The sequence below is a fragment of the Tenrec ecaudatus genome, chromosome 1 (assembly GCF_050624435.1).
Source record: "Tenrec ecaudatus isolate mTenEca1 chromosome 1, mTenEca1.hap1, whole genome shotgun sequence".
Lineage (NCBI taxonomy): Eukaryota > Metazoa > Chordata > Mammalia > Afrosoricida > Tenrecidae > Tenrec > Tenrec ecaudatus.
The window spans coordinates 51,858,787-51,877,628 of record NC_134530.1 but is presented as its reverse complement, the minus strand read 5'-3'; the positions used below and the strand labels follow the sequence as shown (position 1 = coordinate 51,877,628).

Sequence of the window (18,842 nt, the reverse complement as noted above, 5' to 3'; positions counted from 1 at the left end):
CCTGGAAAGAATAAAATCTTGCTTATACATAATTCCAGCAGCCAGTAAATTACATTATACTTTGGGGTAGGAAGTAGGGGGCATTGTCTGTCTGTCGCTCTCTCTCTCTCTCTCTCTCTCTCTCTATATATATATATATATATATATATATATATATATATATATATATATATATATATGCACATATATATACAAATTTTTTAGCAGGGAAATATTTTCTAAAGTCACTCAGGGTAATAATAGATTTAGGCTAATTATATCTATTACAGTTACAATAAAAAAATCAAATGATGTTTAGTTGGAGAAGCTGCAGAGAGACTACAATGGTCATACACTGCTGGTGAGATTGTAATTATGTCTAATCATAAGAAATAGTGCCACCTCAAACAATTGAGCATGGAATTTGGTCCAGCAAGTCCCTCTGCTGGGTATATAGCCTCAAGAAGTAGAGTCCCAACACGAACAGACATATACACACCCATGTTCATCACAGCACTATTTACGATAGCAAGAAGATGTAAAAAACCTAAATTCCCACAGTACAAGAATGGCTAAAGAAACTTTGACACACGCACATAGTGAAACACTACACATTGCCAAAAATCCAATGACAAAATCACAAAGCAACTCACAGCATGGATGAACCTGGAGAACATTATGCTGAATAAAATCAGCCAATCACAAACGGTCAAATATGAGACCACAGTTAAAAACTTTCATATCAAAGGAAACAGATTTTGAAGTTTGCCAAGATGGATGGAGGGTAAGGGAGGGAAGAGAAAGCAATGGGCTAGACTGTAAATAGGTGTTCACTTGGGTGAAATGGAAGACAGTGGTCCACAACAGGAAGAAGACAAATTAGGCAGTGGGTGAGGGATAAACTATTGAGGGCATTTATGAATGGTTTAGACTTTTTATGAATACAAAGCTGATGATCTGTGATATAAAGCTCTATTGAATTTGTAATTTTTTAAAAATCCTTAGTTATGTTCACAATGTTATCAAGGCATTGCAGGATACTAACAAGACTTGTAACTCATCAAAAGAAATATGGTACAGATAGCAACTGGAAACACAGGGAATCCAGGACAGATGACTTCTTCAGGACCAGTGATGAGAGTGGCGATGCCTGGAGGGTGGAGTGAATGTGGGGTAGAAAGGGGGAACTGATTACAAGAATCTACATATAGCCTCCTCCCTGGGGGAGGAACAGCAGAGAAGAAGGCGGGGGGGGGGGGACATCGGACAGTGTAACATATGACAAAATAATTTATGAATTATGAAGGGTTCATGAGGTAGGGGGGAATGGCGAGGGAGGAGGAAAAATGAGCAGCCGATATTAAGGGCTTAAGTAGAAGGCAAATGTTTTGAGAATGATGATGGCAACAAATGTACATATGTGCTTGACACAATGGATGGATGTATGGATTGTGATAAGAATTGTACGAGCCCCCAATAAAATTATTTTTTAAAAGAAATATGAAAAAAAAGAAATATGGTAAAAATTATGTTTATTACAACTTTAAGGGTAAGTCTATTTTATTGAAAACTAATAATTCACATATTATTAAGTTCCTCATATTTAGAATGGTAGGAGAGATATTCTACTTAAGTGAATATTGATTTAAAAGGAAAGATTCTCAAAAAAATTATTATTATATAAACTGAGGGGTCCCTTGCTACCTGAAAGAGCTGATTCAAATAAGGAGGAATGTGAACAAGAAAGGGAAAGTAGGGCCACGCCTACTTCCCCAAACTACTTAATTTAGTCCCTTACATTTGGAGTGAATTTCCTTCACAGAAGAAAGTCAGCACACCGAGGAACCTTACAGAGTACTAAAGTAACTTGATCGTGATCGCATTCTATTATGAATCCAAATGAACCGAAGAGCTAAGAACGGTGATGGACTCCTCACACTTCTGCTCCTGGAAACTTCTTGAACATTCTACAAAATATTTCATTTGAAAAATTTAATAACGAGTCTTTTTTATTTTTATGAAAGGAGGCACTAAATAAATCTATCTTGAAAAGTTCTCAAAATAAAAGCTACTGTATACAAACATTTTAGGGGTGAAGACTGTGTAGTATGGAAGAGACCAGACCAAAATCAGGGATGTACATAGTAGACAATGGTGGAGGAGGTGGGGAAAGGAAAACAAAAGGATGAATACAAGGAAGAAAAGGGTAGTGGGGTCATGGGGCATTAATCCACCCAAGGGGAGGGTATTGTTTATATCTCCACAGGGAAAGTGGGACCAGACTTCAACCCAGTGTCGCAAGGTGTGAATGCAATATCCCGGCGTGGAGTAGGGAACCAGTGGAGAGGTCTGGGAGGCTGGCCCCACACCATAAATTAAGTGGATTCCTGCCCCTCCCCCAAAAAGAATTTGTTCCAAAGGACGACATTGACTCTGCAGCTCCGGGAGATGAACATATCTGATCAGAGCACACGGGAGCAGATGAAGGGGCAGGAGGAGAGAGTAGAGCACAGCCTGGCCCACCAGGCCGTGATGATGATGTTCCTGAGTAGAGCAGCCAGTCCACAGAGAGAACAACATGGCTGGCCCCACTATGAGAAATGATGCCAATCAGTGACTAAGGGCGATACAGGGAACAGCACCGGAGACACAGTGTGGGAATTGCACCTGACCTGATCCCACCACACCAAGGCAAATCACTGGGGGAGTGCAGCGGAACAGCAAGGGAATGGAGTGGCAAGGTCCCCAGGGAATGCTGAAAGTGGACTTTGGGGCCAGGGCGTGATGCCCCAACAGACTGGACTGGAAAACACTCCTAAGGGCCAGCAAACGATCCCTGAACTAACTACAAGCTTTTCTCTTGTGAACTGTTTTGTTCTGTTCTTTGTCAGTGGTTTGTTTTTGTTGTTTTGTTGTCTGGTTGTATACTGTTGCTTTGTTTTCCTCTGTCTTGTTTTCGTGCATGTTAGTGTCTCCACAGGTCTGTCTGAATAGGACAGGCTGGATGAACTATCTGGAGGAAAAACAACGGGACCGATAGTTCCAGGGGGACTTGGGGTGGGGGGGTAGGGGGGATAAGGAAGTGGTGTTAACAAACCCAGGGACAAGGGAAAAACATGGGACCCCAAATGGTAGAGAGGGGGGAGTGGCAGGCCTGGTGGGAAATGATCAAGGGGGTAAGGTTGCTTAGAGAAGAGGTACACTCTAGCCCATGTGGTGACGAAGCATGGTAGTAGGGCAGGAGGAAAGTCAAGGGAGATGGAGGAAAGAGCTAGGAGTCAAAGGGCATTCATGGAGGTCTAGACAAAGACATGTACATGGAAATATATATGGGAGGATGGGGAAATAGATCTATGTGTCTATATTTATAGGTCAAGTATTAAGGTGGCGGAAGGACCTTGGGCCTCTACTCAAACACTCCCTCAATGCATGAATACCTTCTTTTATTAAATTGGAACTCTATGATGCTCACTCTCCCGACACAACGGCTGGAGCCAAAGTGGGTGAACAAGTAAATGTGGTGAAGAAAGCTGATGGTGCCCGGCTATCAAAAGAGATAGTGACTGGGGTCTTAAAGGCTTGAAGAGAAACAAGCAGCAACAAAGTCCACATGGAAGAACACACCAGCCTGTGTGATCGAGTGGTCCCAAAGGGATCAGTTACCAGGCATCAAAGAACAAAAAATCATACCATTGACTGCACACCTCCATGATAGGATCGCTGAAGACAAATGGGTGCATAAGCAAATGTGGTGAAGAAAGCTGATGGTGCCCGGCTATCAAAAGAGATAGTGTCTGGGGTCTTAAAGGCTTGAAGGTGAACAAGCGGCCATCTAGCTCAGAAGCAAAAAAGCCCACATGGAAGAAGCACACCGGCCAGTGCGATCACGAGGTGCCAAGGGACCAGGTATAAGGCATCATGCACAAAAAAAAAAAAAGATATAAGTGTGTGTATGTATGTGTATATATGTGTATATGTATATGTATATATATATATATATACCATATTAAATGAAGGGGGAAGTGCAGAGTGGAGACCCAAGGCCCAAGTGTCGGCCAATGGAGATCCCCTCATAGAGGGGTTTAGGAGAGGAGATGGGTTAATTAGGGTGCGAGGTAGTACCGATGAAGAACACAGCTTTCCCCCAGATCCTGGATGCTTCCTCCCCCCAACTACCATGATCCGAATTCTACCTTGCAGGGCTGGATAGGGCAGAGGCTGTACACTGGTACATATGAGGGCTGGAGGTACAGGGAATCCAGGGTGGATGATACCTTCAGGACCAAGGGTGTGAGGGACGATGCTGGGAGAGTGGAGGGTGAGAGGGTTGGAAAGGGGGAACTGATTAAAAGGATCCACATGTGACCTCTTCCCTGGGAGAGGGACAGCAGAGAAGGGGGGGGGAGGGAGACTCCGGATAGGGCAAGATATGACAAAATAATGATGTATAAATTACCAAGGGCACATGAGGGAGGGGGGAGAGGGGAGGGAAGGGAAAAAAAAAAGAGGACCTGATGCAAAGGGCTTAAGTGGAGAGCAAATGCTTTGAGAATGTTTGGGGCAGGGAATGTATGGATGTGCTTTATACAATTGATGTATGTATATGTATGGATTGTGATAAGAGTTGTATGAGTCCCTAATAAAATGTAAAAAAAGAAAAGAGGAGAAAAAAATGATTAGGGCAAAGAATGTACAGATGTGCTTTATACAATTGATGTATGTATATGTATGAACTGTGATAAGAATTGTATGAGCCCCAATAAATTGTTTAAAAAAAAAAAAGAAAAGTTCTCAAAATTTGTAGCTTCATATATTATATAGATAGAAAAGTTTTATACCTGAATGCTTTTCAAACATGTAAATGTCACCACCTTTTAAAACCACTCTAGTTTTAATGCAAAAATATCATCTTATACAATGTTTCCGGTTCTATATGTTCCTATTAGGAGACTATTACTAGACAGTAGTCTACTTTTGTTCACATGTATTCTGGAAAACATACGTATATATAAAATCAATACTTGAAATCAAGTATCAAATGTCACGTATGTAAAAGCTAAAAAGACAGAAAATCTTGTACACTGAAATCTAAACATTTCTCTTTTTTTCTTCAGGGAAAAGGAAATGCTTATTTTTCATTAATCTTTTGATTGCAGTGTGTGTAATCTCACAGGCTTAATTTAGAAGCAAACTTGATTAATAACACTCCCCCCAAAAAATAACACTCCCAAGATTTAACAATTTCAAGCTTAAGGTTCCAGTTAAGGTAACACAGTTGTTAATTTAATATAAATGAAGCTTTACAGGCTAAAAGCACTCTGGGCTCTTAAAGTAAAATATACTGTATATACTCGTGTATAAGCTGGGGTTCGGCACACATACAGGTCAGTGGTACCCCAGGGAGGTTGTAACAGCTCCAATTCGCAGAAGCACCCGTAGTGATTCACTAACTCCGGCCGCTGAACTGGTAAGGATGTGTCTGTGGCTGCGCTCCGTCTCTGCCCTCTGGTCTCTGTGTTAATTCACATCCTGCATTTCCCACCCTAGGCTTATACTCGAGTCAATCAGTTTTTCTGGTTTCCCAGGTAATAATTAGGTACCTTGGCTTATACGCGGGTTGGCTTATATTCGAGTATATATGGTAAATGGCCCCCGACTCTAGACTTAAGTACACGTTGGTGGTTCTGTAAGCTTTTGTCATCCGCAGGCTAGAATGAATAAGGCAGCGTGTCAAGCTCCAGCATACGAAAGTACAGCTAGATGTGCTGGAGGGCGCAGCAGTGGCTGGCCTACAGCAGGGGTCTCAACACATTGGTCATCTTCTCCTCCACAGAGCATCAGGAGGACTTTCTTATAGGCCCCAGATGTATCACCTAAAAACATTTCTAAAAAATTCCTAATTATTTCTTCATATATGCCAGCTTCTCTGATTTTTTTGTTCAGGATACAGCTTGAATACGTATGGTGAGAGGATGCAACCCTGACGCACACCTTTCCTGATTGTAAACCATGCAGGATTTCCTTGTTCTGTTCACACATTTACTTGCCTCTTAATCCATGTCCAGGTTCCACATGAACACAATTAGGTGTTCTGGAATTCCCATTCTTCTCAAGAATGTCCATAGCTTGTTATGATGCACACAGTCAAATGCCTTCACATAGTCAATGAAACTCAGGCAAACAGGTTTCTGGTTTCTCTACTTTCAGTCAAGATTCATCTGACGTCAGCAATGAAATCTCTTGTTTCACTTCTTCTTAATTCTGACTATACCTCTAGCAGATCCCTATCAATGTACTGCTTCAACCTTTGTTGGGTGATCTTAACCTAGATTTTACTTACATGTGATATTAATGATATTAGTCTATAGAGCGTTGGCCAAGTAGCTATCTTCCAAATTTCCTGGCATAGGCCAGTGTGTTAGTCTGGGTGGACAAGAGAAACAAATTCATAGACACTCATATGTGTGTAAGAAAGAGCTTTATGTATAAGAGCAATTGAATATTGAGAAAAAGACTGTCTCCCACCTCCAAGGAGGAAATACAGTAATTAAGAAAGGGGTTGAGTCTGGCCACTGTCACCTGTGGACCTGGTTTACAGGAACTAGAGAAGATGAGACTGGGTTCACTGGTCTGAAGTTCATGATCTAGCACAAGGGGGCCAGACTTACTGAGAATTTGTGACAGTGCCCATGGACTAAAGGCAAGACGACTAATGGGCACCCTGGTGAGGCTAAGTGAGGCAGCCCACATTGAGTTGACCAGAACCCTACCAGATGAAGAGATTTTTGAGCCTGTAAACTGGTGCACATTGCTGCAGACTGTACGGATGGCCTGTCCTGATTTGACTGTGCTTATGGATGCAAATTTCACAAGGTTCCAACTGGAATGAAGATTCTTCATGTCAAAGCATATGATTGTCTCCTCAGAACACTGGGTTGATGTAAATAGGCAAAATAGAAATTGGATACCCAAAATTGGGGGATAAAGGCACGAAATGGTTGGCTTACAAACTTTCATACATGGGAGAATATAATCATAGGATTTGGGGATTAAGGTGTAGGTGTTACTTTCTTTTTTAATCATTTTATTGGGGGCTCATACAACTCTTATCACAATCCATACATCAACTGAATCAGGCATGTTTGTACATATGTTGCCTTCATTCTTTTCTAGACATTTACTTTCTATTGAGCCCTTGGTATCAACTCCCCCCTTTTCTCCCCACCCCACCCTCATAACCCCGATAGATTGTACATAGTTATTATTTTCAGCTCTCACGCAGACCTCTGCCTTCCCCCATGTTTTCTGTTGTTCTTCCCCCTATTAGCTCTTCCCCCGGCTCCTTCCCCCCAACACCCTCTTAACTGCAATTGTTAGGCATAGGACAGTTTTGTTTTGTTCACGTATAGAATGTTATGTTTAGACTTCAACCCAGTGTTCCAAGACAAGAAAGCAACACACTGACATGAAGCAGGGAACTGATAAGAAAGGCTTGAGGGGCGGCCCCATTATCAACTAAGTGGACAGCACCACACTCCCCAGCAGAGGAATTCTCTTCAGAGGACAGCACTGAAGCTACAGCTCAAGGAGAGGGACTTGTCTGATCAGAGAATGTTGTTTAAATGTGGATGGCACATATTAAATTGTATGCATTTTAGTTCTATCCTGTTAGATACAGATATGATTTTAATATTGTTTGTTTGAAAATTGTACATGGCTAAAGAGTTGTGTGAAAGTGCCAAATTGACAAGGGGTGGTTCTGTGGTAGTTGTATAATCGAGTGTCAATTTGAGAGGATTATGAGTGAAGGGGTGGAGACTAGCCTGTCAATCATTGTACAGCCAATGAGGCCTCTGCGTGGACATGGCCTTCCCCTGAGGATTCTGGGAATTGCTGTATTTCATCCCTAGAGGGGGGAGACACTCTCTTGGCTCACTACTTTAGAGACTCTCTACTGACAAGACACATGGAACTATGCTAGTGCCCTGAAAACTGGAGGAGCCACGTGGAGACCCCTGCCAACACTAAGATGCTTTCAATGCCATTGGATACACAAGACTCCCCCTACCCACTGCCTGTGGTGTCATTGCATGTGTTTCAGGAGTCTGAAGAGGACTTTATAGATTGGTACTGGGAATATAGGCTAATATCGGACTTATGGACTGGATCTGGATGGGGCTAGGATGTTTTCTCAATATTCTCAATATTCAATTGCTCTTATATATAGACCTCTTTCTTATACATATACGAGTCTCCCTGGATTTGTTTCTCTAGTTTACCTAGACAAACACAGTCAGCTTTATTATCTTGTTGAGACATTTCAATTAGTATTCCATCAATTCCTGGAGCCTTGTTTTTAGCTAATGTTTCAATACAACCTGGACTTCTTCCTTCAGTACCATTGGTTCTTACTAATATACTACCACCTGACATGACAGAATGTTGACTAGTTCTTTTTGGAAAAGTGACTGTGTACATGTATCAAATCATTCTTTAGTTCGTTTTCCATCTTTTTTTAATGTTTCCTGCATCATTCTGTTGCCCATAGAATCTTTCACCACTGCAACTCCTGGATTGAATTTTTTCTTGCGTTCTTTCAGTTTAAGATATGCTGAGCATGTTCTTCCTTTCTGGTTTTCTAATGCTGGGTCTTTGCATATTTCATTATAATATGTTAATCTGTCTTCTCTAATTTGCCTTTTGAATTTTTCTATTCAGCTCTTTAACTTCCTCATTTCTTACATTTGCCTCAACTATTCCAGGATTAAGAGCAAGTCTTAGGCAATCTCTTCTGGAATCCACTTTGATCTCTTCTTTCTTTCCTGTCTCTTTAATGACCTCTGCTTTCTGCATGAATGATCTTCTGATGTCCTCTCACAGCTCATCAGGTCTTCTGTCATTAGTGTTTAATGCAGCAAATCTGTTCTTGAGATGGTCTTCAGAGTCAGGTGGGCTAAACTCAAGGTTGTATTTTGGCTCTCATGGACTTAGGTTAATTAGCTTCAGCTTCAATCTGCATTTACATATGAGCATTTAATGGTCTGTCCCACAGTCAGCCCCTTGGGCTCCTTTTAGCTGCATCATGATATTGAGCTGCTCCATCATGTATACCCACAAATGTAGTCAATTTGGTTTCCGTGTATTCCATCTGGATAAATCTACATGTATAGTCACCTTGTGTGTTGTTGAATAAAGATATTTTCTATCAAGTCATTGGTCTCATAAAATTCTATCATGTGATCAACTATTTCTATCACCAAGGCCATATTTCCCAACTATGCTCCTTCCTCTTCATTTCTAACTTTTGCATTCCAATAGCCAATAATTATCAATGCATATTGATTTTGTGTGATCAATTTCAAACCAAAGATGTTGGTAGAATTCTTCAATTTCTTCACCACTAGCTTTTAGAGATTGGCATATAAATTTGAATAATAGTTGTATGATTGGATTTTCTTGAAGGCAGATAGATATAATCCTATCACAGACATCATTGTATTTCAAGATTAATTTTAAAATGTCTTTTTTTTAAATTGCCATTTTTTAATGACATTCCTCTTGATCTGTCATTCCCAGCGCAGTAAAACATATGATTTTCCAATTCAAAATGGCCAGGACCAGTTTCAGCTCACCAACAACTAGGATATCGATCTTTATGAGTTCCATTTCATTTTTGACAAATCCCAATTTTCCTAGATTTATACTTCATACATTCCAAGTTCTGTTTGTTTGATTTTTATTTCTTCATGGTGGCATGCTCACCTCAGCCCCACTTAGTGGTCCATGTGAGGATGTGGAGGATGAGAATTGCAGGAGCGAGAGAGATTTATTACAAACCAAGGTTTATATATCTTTGGGGGGGGGCGCATGCCCCCTAATTACAGATAAAGACATACATCATAGGAAAGGGTTGTAACAGGCAATACAAGCAATAGGAAGGGGATAGACACTGTGCTTGTTAGATGTTTGCAGCTCTTCTTCTCATTTTGAGCCACGCCCCATCAGCAAATGAAGGTCCCACAGGCTCTGCTCCCACAGGTTGTACTCAATTCATGTCATTATGATCAACTTTGAGAAGGCAGCTCTTCCGTATCGTAATTTGAGTGTCTTCTGACCTGAGGGTTCATCTTGTGACACTAGCTCTGACAATGTTCTGCTTCTTCTACTCATAAGGCCTTCGGTATCTGGCAATGTTTCAATGCTATGCAGAAGGTTTTCTTTCAGTGGGTAATTCCTCTGAAGTGGATAGCCAATTCCCTCTTCATAGTCTATTCTTAGTCTGGAAGCTCCGCTGAAACCTGTTCACTCTGGGTGACCTGCTGGCATTTAAAATACCAGTGACACAGCTTCCAGCATCACAGCAACATGCAAGTCACCACAGTCAGATAAAATGACAGACATGTAGTAGATATTGTATTATAGCAGTTGGGAAGTTATAGGTGGTTGATATATTTTTTTTTATAACCCAGGCTTGGTCATTTTCCCATCTCTGAGGGTCACAAGAGCTTTCTGGTAGGAATACTTTTGTAGTTTCCTTGTCTGATCTGCTCTGACTCATCACTGCACTGTATTTTGGTAAACATGTTATCAAGACTCTGTGCTAAGTAGGGTGGATAAGTAAGATGAGGGAGTCATATAACTTACCCTCAAGGAGAAGGAAAGCGCAAGTAAACAGCTGACTGGTTATAAAAATTACTTAAACTATTAACTCCTGAGATGAAAACTTAGTCCTTCTAAGAGATTAATGTTGACCATGCCACTGTACTTGTAACCATCAGGAGAAATTATGATTTCCCTTCCCCCTAAATTTAACTAAGAATTTTCAGAATATCAAATCTGTAGGCACTTACCCTTGCTGCACAGGCTGTAACTGCAGGATCACCTGAGTTTTAGTGTCTTCGGGGTTCTCTCCTTCATTTCCTTCCGTGGGCACCATAACCACATCCCCGACTGGGACACTCACTTCCGCATTAGCCATCTTTCACATGAAGTCAGCGAGATGAGTTGCTGTCAGGAAAAAGAAAAGAAATAGTAAAAAACCTTTCTGGTTTTAACAGATAGTGACCAAAAATAAATCATCTTATTTTGACACACACCCACTCACATTAAAAAAAAAAAAAGGGTAGGGGAAACGACTGGAAGAGTGAAACCAAAATAATTACTTCAACTCCAAGGGCATCCTGGAGCTCATGGTCCTCTGAAGAGTGGGAACTGTGACATAGGCACTGATCTCTCCAGAAATACCTCAGAATGCCATAGCTATTACAGGCTTCCTTAACAGGTCTCATCCATCTAGGGCAGCAGTTCTCAACCTGTGCGGTCGCGACCCCTTTGGGGTTGAACAACCCTTTCACAGGGGTCGCCTGATTCATAACAGTAGCAAAATTGCAGTTATGAAGTAGCAATGAAAACAATTTTATGGTTGGGGGTCACAACATGAGGAACTGTCTTAAAGGGTCGCAGCATTAGGAACGCTGAGAACCACAGATCTAGTGTGTGCTGGAGCCAACTCTTCCAGCTTGTGAAAACCCAACTCAACGTTCAGTGACATCAAGTCAGTAGTTTGAAATCAGTAGTGTTGTAAATATTACCACCAACGACATTGATAAGCACTATAAACCAAGGTTTGTTTGTTTTCCTGGAACGCTAGTTTACCAGCACACCATTAATTCCATCCCAAACAGTAAGCTCTTGAAAAGTAAAAATCACCTGATCTATTTTCTTTGTAACCAGCCATTATGCCTCATCAAGTACTCTGTCCTTGGCGAGTAGTTAATATCTACTATCTGAACTAAGCTGACGAGAAAAGGAAGGTGGATTACAGTGAATGTTGTTTAATAAATGCTAAAGCCAATTGTGAGACCCTTGGAAACTTAATACTGCTTTGCCTCAGACTAATGGAAAGGTGGTCTTGCCTTGCAGTGATGTTGGGGGAAACCAAAAGCAAAACCAAACTCACTGCTATCAATGCCAACTCATAGCGACCCCCTGGGAGCTTTGGAGACTAGAACTGTTGAGGAGAGTAGAAAACCCACCTTTCTCTTGCAGAGCAGCTGGTGGTTTCAAACAACTACGGACCTGAGGGTCACAGCCCAACATGTAACCACTACACCACCAGAGCTCGTTGGGGGAATCAGTACCCAGCAAGCCGAGTTCCTTAACTCTGGACAACAGCAAGATTTCAGATAGTCCCAATCGCAAAGAAAACTCAGAGGCCCCGGGCATTATACAGCTATTAGTCTTCGTGAGTAAAAAGAGTACAAGCATTTATTTAAATATGCGAGTATATAATTTAAGATTACCTGAACTGAAAAAGGCACACGATGGATTAAAGTTTAAATATGTAACTCGTAGTGAAATGGCCCAATCCACATCTCAGCTCTGCCATAGGACTTGTTTACAATAAATACTTAACGAGGGCACTCAAGGTTTCCCTCATTCGACCCCTTAAACACTTTTCCAGTCTTTTCTACAACTGTAATACCTCAAGAAACTTAAAACACTAGTCATACCATCCACCCACTGTGCTAAGAGCTATAATGTATTGTCCGGTTTCTGTGCCTTTGTTAAAGAATAATAGTAACCCCCCAACACCTTTCTTTCTCATCTCCTTCTCCCTTCAAGGTTCAGTTCAAAGGTTATTCTCCAAGGATTCAAGCCCCTCTCCTTTCTGCGTTCTTCCAGCCTTTGGTTTATAGTTCTTTTCTAGTATTTATAACGCCATCACCTGAGCTGCAATTAAATTAATAGATTTAGGGCCCACCACTGCACTATTAGGAAAGGTGCTGTGTCTTATCTGAAAATGTATGCCTCATTGAATGTGGTGATGATTACACAACTCTTTTTAATATGATTGAACTACTGCATCAGATGTGAATTATATGCCAATAAAACTGTTAAAAAATCTTTAAATAAAAATGTGTCTCCTACAATCTTTTTCATAAGTATTGATATTATGCTGTTTAAATTTATTTCAGTTTGCAGCTAACCAAGTTAAAATTCCTATCTGAATTATACATCTGTCCTTCATGATTTGCACAATCATATTTTTTCCTGAATGGTACATCCCCTTTGACCAACTTCCTCTAAGATGTCTTGTAGGCACCTTGAACTGAATTCATATTCCCTCCAAAACCTATTCCTATGTTCGTTTGTTTTAATCCAAGTAAATTAGTCTACCTCCATCCCTCCCCCCACAGCACCCATTTTCTCAAGTCAGAAACTAAGGAGTTATTTTCTATCCATCCTAATACTCATGTCTCTCTTACTCATCCCCATTTTCCATCTTCAAAGTATAGATGACAAACTGGCCTGCTAATCGCAAGGTCAGTAGTTAGAAACCACCAGATGCCCCGTGTGATAAAAACAAGGGTTGCTGCCCCTGTAGAGATTACAGTCTTGGAAATCCACACTCTGTCCTGTAGGGTCACTATGGGTCGGAACCAACTCAAAGCGAGAGTGATTCTCCATTGTCACTCCCACCAACTTAAAGCTAGGCCACCACATTCTCCTGCTCGGATTTTTCCAGCTGCTCCTCACTGTATCCTAATCTCTGGACTCTTCTGATCCGTTCTCAAGAGCGGCCAGAGCAACCTTCCTACAGCCACAGCACACTTCTCCATTTAAAAACTCGTCAGTGGATTCCTGCTATGAGGAGAAGGGGCAAATACCGTGATTCAGTTTACAACATCCTCTAAATGTGCCTTCCTCACTAGCTTCATTTCCCATAGTTCTTCCCCCACTCCCCACCCCTCTCACATCCTGGACTCCTGTCATGGAGGATTTTCCCCCCATTTTCCTCCCCTGAGTCATCACACTTGTTTCCTCTAGCTGGAATTATCCTTTCTTCCCCTTTGGTTAGTTCTTGTTAACTGTGTGACTTTTTCTTTCCTAGTTAATTTAACGTGTGCTGATTCTCCTAGACAACTAGGTGGCCCATCATATGATAAGTTCAACAATATGAATGGGTTTCCAAAAAATCATGGAAAATATAATTAAAAGGTAATGGAAATTCCGGCTTTCTAGTCCACTGATCGAACAGTAATAGGAAAAATCATGAGCCATCTACATTCAAATTTTACATAAATCCACTTAGAAAGTAAAAAAAAAAAAGAATGGAATTTTCCCATGAACACATTGAAGTTCCAAATTTATTATTACTCTGTATAGGCCCAGGATTAGGCTCCTCAGATATAAACAGGGACAGTACCTGCTCTGTAACTAGACAGAAAAGCGATGTGTGTCATTGTCATATACTAGAGGGCAGAAGGAACTGAAAAATATTACAGATGCAATCTGAAGTTCTCAAAATTAAAAGATTGAAACTAGGGAGGAAGGGGGTATGAGAGAATCAATGTACTAGTTTAGTACACCAAAAACTGCTAAGATTCTTGAATCTAGAAAAGATACAAAGAGCTATGATGAAGTCTATAAATGCCATCATACCCTAGAATAAATTAATCAATAAGTATCTTTTAAAACTTGAACCATTAAAATGTAAGGTAAATTAAAATAATATTACCAGCTAACATTTACTGGACACTTATTATATATCAGGTATTATTCTTTTACTATTTCATAATTTAATTAATTCACAAGATGCAATACCTTCATAGCGAGTAGCAAATTTAAGAACATTTTTATTCCGAAAAAGTAGTTTAAATTTAAAACAAAATTGGTATCTTAGGTACATTAATGGGTAAAAGAAACAAAGATTTCACCCTCTATCTATCCTAAGGTTGAGTCCCCTCTACCACATTCTGAGTCAGTGGTTAACTACTAGATTAATACTTTCCTCCACAGGAATTCACATTTCACTCCTTATTCCTCCCACAACTTGGAACCTATGAGGAATGTTTTGGCCACTGGTCTAACCTGAGAGTTCATAAAAAAAGATAATTATAATCATATTTCTTAGTGTCAGTCAGAGACAGAGTCTGATTCAATGTGGCAATTCTTACATTCTTTAGAGATGCAATTTGTGATCGCTTGTTATCCTAAATAAGGAGTCGTGGTGATACAGTAGATTAAGCATCAGGCTGCTTATCAAAAGGTCCTTGGCTCACACCCACCTGCAGCTCCACAGGACAAAGATGGGGTAGTCAGCTTTGATAGAAAGATTCAGACTAAGAAACTCAATGGAGAAGTTCTCTGCCTTAAAGAGTTGTGAGTCAGAAGCAGTGGACTTGGTTTTAGCTATTAACCCTAAATACCAGATACCTAACAAGTAACTCAAAACCAGCTCTGCAGACTTTACTGGTTAAATGTTAAGGTCAATTATGTGAGCACTTAATGTAAAGTGAAAAAGTGGCTCTTGTTTATAGCAACAAAAACTCCTGAAGCAAGATGAGTAAGCTGACCCTTTGGGTATTTCATGGAAGGGGCCTTAGAGTATTCACGGTGATGACACAGAACACTGTAATTATAGGGGAACATGCATAAAGTATGGTAAATTTCCCTCAAAGATATAACTTTGTGAGAGTACGACTGGTCAAATAAACTATAGGAAACCTAAATAACACCTTAAATTCATTCTTGTGTGTCTTAAAAACCAATGTGTAAAACATGGCAGGTTACGTGTAAGGTAAGCATGTGCATCACACAATGACAGGGATACGAGTTAGTTCAAAGTGAATAGAAATACCAAAATGTGAACATCTCAAGCCCCAAATGTATTTATTCCACAATGTATCCTAACCCTTGTAGACCGTATGGTCTAATCTTACATCCCTCCCACCCCCCCACCCCCCATCCATTTACTAGGTGCTCCAGCGTGCTAACTTTTAGATGATGCCACCAAATAGGCTGCAGAAAACCACTGTGGGAGACCTCTCCAGAGCAAAGGACGCTTGTTCTAGATAACTGACCAACTGGAGACTCCTGTGTCAGGTTTGGGGAAGAAGTAATGAAGTAAAAACAGGATTCTCTGATGGGAAATGCCACTAGAATCCAGAGTACAAGTTAGCGATTCAATGTATCTGCTGAAGTATACATGAAAAAGACATCATTTCAACTAGTAGACATTAAATATAAACAACAGTTCCAAGGTCGACAAATTAGGGGGGCAGTTTAATGATTTCATTTAAGTCTGCTCCAAAGCACTTAGGGGACCAGTAACAGGAGGCCAGTGAGGAAAGAATCCCTTTCATTGTCCTTTCCCTGATCCTTGGGGTACAGAAAGCAGCACTGTTTTGCCCTCCTCCTAATCACCAAGCAAGACCCCTTCCCTTTCCTGTCTGCCAGGGTGTGGTTTTGCGATTTCTTCTATCTTGATAGATCAAGAATTGGGATCTTCCACTCCTTGGCTATCGGGGCCTTCCCTGATGCAGGCTTGGTCTATCTTTCTGTAGTAGATCATTTTCCGGGACCCTCAGGGAAGGTTCCAGCCTCATCTCTCCTACTCCTCAAGTAGGGGACACCTGGCCAATTCTCTCGGTCGTGTCAGAAAGTGGGCGTACCCTAAGCTTTTCCGAAAACTCTCGCGACCTTCTCTCCAGCCCACCAAAAGGTGGGTTTCGCCCTCCCCTGGGCCACGACAGAGGATGCTTCCCAGGGCTTTGGGAGGCCTACTTGGAGAGGGCCTGGGTGTCTTTTCAGGGCGACTTGGGCCTGCTCACTTTCCCGTGGCGATGGCTTTCTGGTCCCTCTGGACTTTTCCATACACCTTGTCACCTCGTTCGGAACAGCCCCCGACTCTTTATCTCGGCTAGGTGGCCAAGGCCTCCCAGGCACCCTAGGGTGAAGGGCAGGCCCTTCTTTTCCTCAGAAGAACCCACCCCCTCGGCTCAGGCTCGCCGCCCAAGGTTCCCAAGGTTCCGGGGGTCTCCTCCCCGTAGGGTGCCGGGCGTCTCTTTCCCGACGGCTCCCCTCCCCCCTGGCGGGACCCAGGCCTCTCCCCAGCTCTTCAACGAAGGGCCCGGTGCTCCCCGAACCCCGATTTTGGGGCTCCCCCAGGGTTCCCGACCCCTCGCTGGGGTCCTAGGCACGGAGGCCTTTCAGTCCGAAGTCGCTCCGGACCCTCGGCCGAGGACTTCCGGGCCCCTCGGTACGGGGGCGCCGGGACACCCCCCCGCGCGGGCTCCCCGGCCCCCGCCGCCCCGGCCAGGAACCCGAGGCCACGGGGCCGGGAGCCGAGCCCGGTCGGCGCGGCCGGCCGCGCTGGGGGCGGCCCGGCGGCTCAGGCGGACCCAGCGGCAGCGTCCCCCCACCCCCCCGCGGCGCCGCGACGTCCGCTCGCTCCCCGGCGGCGGCGGCGGCACGCACAGGGCGTGGGGAGGCGCCCGCGGAGGCAGCAGCCCCCCGCCCCCTGCGCGCCCGCCCGCCCGCCCTCGCCGGCCGCCGCGCGGCCCCCGCGCCCGCCCCCCCGCCCCCACCCCACCCCGCGCCCGCGCGCCCACCCCTCCCCCTCCTCACCGTCTCCGTCGGGCGGGCGGGCGGCGAGCGGCCAGGGCGGGCGGGCGACGGAGCATGCGCACGGGCCGCCACGGCCACCGCCGCCGCCAGGCCGGGCTTCCACACTTCCGGCCGCCGCCGCCGGCGGGCTGGCGCCTTAAAGGGGACGCGCCCCTATTGCCGGCCCTGCGGAAGACAGCCTTAGCCCGAGGGATTTGGTCCTTACCTCAGCCGGGCTCCTGTCGCTCAGAAAGTCAGTGTTGGGAAGGACGCTGAAGAACGGAAATACCCGCGTTTTCCAACTTCACAGATGAGGGAACTGAAGCCTAAGTAAGAGAATCGGCTCATCCGCAGTCACAGCCACGCCGAGTCTCTCGACTCCTCTGGAAGACTCCGGTCCTCTCCCCAGCCTGATCTTGTTTTATGAAGCCTAAATTTTAGCAGACCTTCCGAAGTGACTACCAGCTACCAATTTGGAATCGAAAGACTGGCTTAAGCCTATCTGTAATTAATCATGAATCTTTCAGGAAGCTCCTTACATTCTTTGACCCGTGCCAGTCTACCGAGCCTTGCTTTCCCAGTTGATGTTCTGAGTTCAAGAGTTAATTAGCTTCCCAGTTAGAAGCTTTGCGTCTTTGGAGGAGTTATTTTAACAGCTCTAAGGCTCCATTTTGCATAAACTTTAGGGTTATCCCAAATGTCCAATGAAGTGCTAAGTGAAAAGTATTTAAGAAAAATGTCTGGGGCCAGTATAGTAATTAACAAGTTGTAAGACCTTTCACTAGGGAGGGAAAATTCTTTTATATTAAGTTCATTCAGCTACTGTACTAAGTGAGTATCTTGTTATTGGTTAGAACTGAGTGGAGTTTTGATCCATGATAACCTTATGTGGGTAAAGGAAAACTATTCCTTTGAATTTTAAAGGCAGTAACGTTTTGGAAAAGGATTACTCTGCTTGCCTTTGCGTTTGAATTACCAACCTTTCTTAGCTGTTTGTCACCTAGGATCTCCGGTAGGTTTTTAATCATTCCCATTTTAAAAATAGGAAACCAAGTAAAGGTTAACTAATCCCACATTGAGTTAGCAAATGTTATAGCTAGGATTTAAATTGTGTTTCAGTTGATTATCAAAACTGCTGCAAGTGATGTTCTTAAGAGCAAATGAAGTGGCGGTGTACACATTTTGTTGTTTGTGTCTCCACTGAATACTTTCTGATCTTTAATAACAATATTGGGGAGGAGTAATGGGGGGCTGATATCAAGGAGATCAAGAAGGAAGAGAAAGTTTTGAAATTGATTGTGGTCCAATTGTACAATACTACTTGATATGATTGAATTCTGAAATGATACGATATCTATATTAGCTCCCAATAAAATGGTTTTAAAAACAACAGCAAAACTCACTGCCATCAAGTCAATATCAACTCACTGTATAAACAGGGTACACCTGGCCCTGCTTTGGTAGAAAGCAAA

The 18,842-nt window shown here is 42.8% G+C and overlaps 1 protein-coding gene across 3 annotated transcripts in view; it reads right to left on the bottom strand.

The window, feature by feature from the left end:
* GMEB1 (glucocorticoid modulatory element binding protein 1) overlaps window positions 1–18,039 on the bottom strand; it is a 45,764-nt gene extending 27,725 nt beyond the window's left edge. For 2 of the 3 annotated variants that reach the window (XM_075553194.1, XM_075553202.1), the window contains exons 1-2: window positions 17,392–17,518; window positions 10,830–10,986 (exon numbers count right to left, since the gene is read on the bottom strand). In XM_075553194.1, coding sequence (XP_075409309.1) covers window positions 10,830–10,957 — 128 coding nt within the window. In that variant the 5' untranslated portion in view covers window positions 10,958–10,986; window positions 17,392–17,518. Of the gene's footprint in view, window positions 1–10,829; window positions 10,987–17,391; window positions 17,519–17,596 lie in introns of those variants that run through there. The other variant, XM_075553199.1, reaches the window with a different exon arrangement.
* Between the last annotated feature and the right edge of the window lie 803 nt (window positions 18,040–18,842).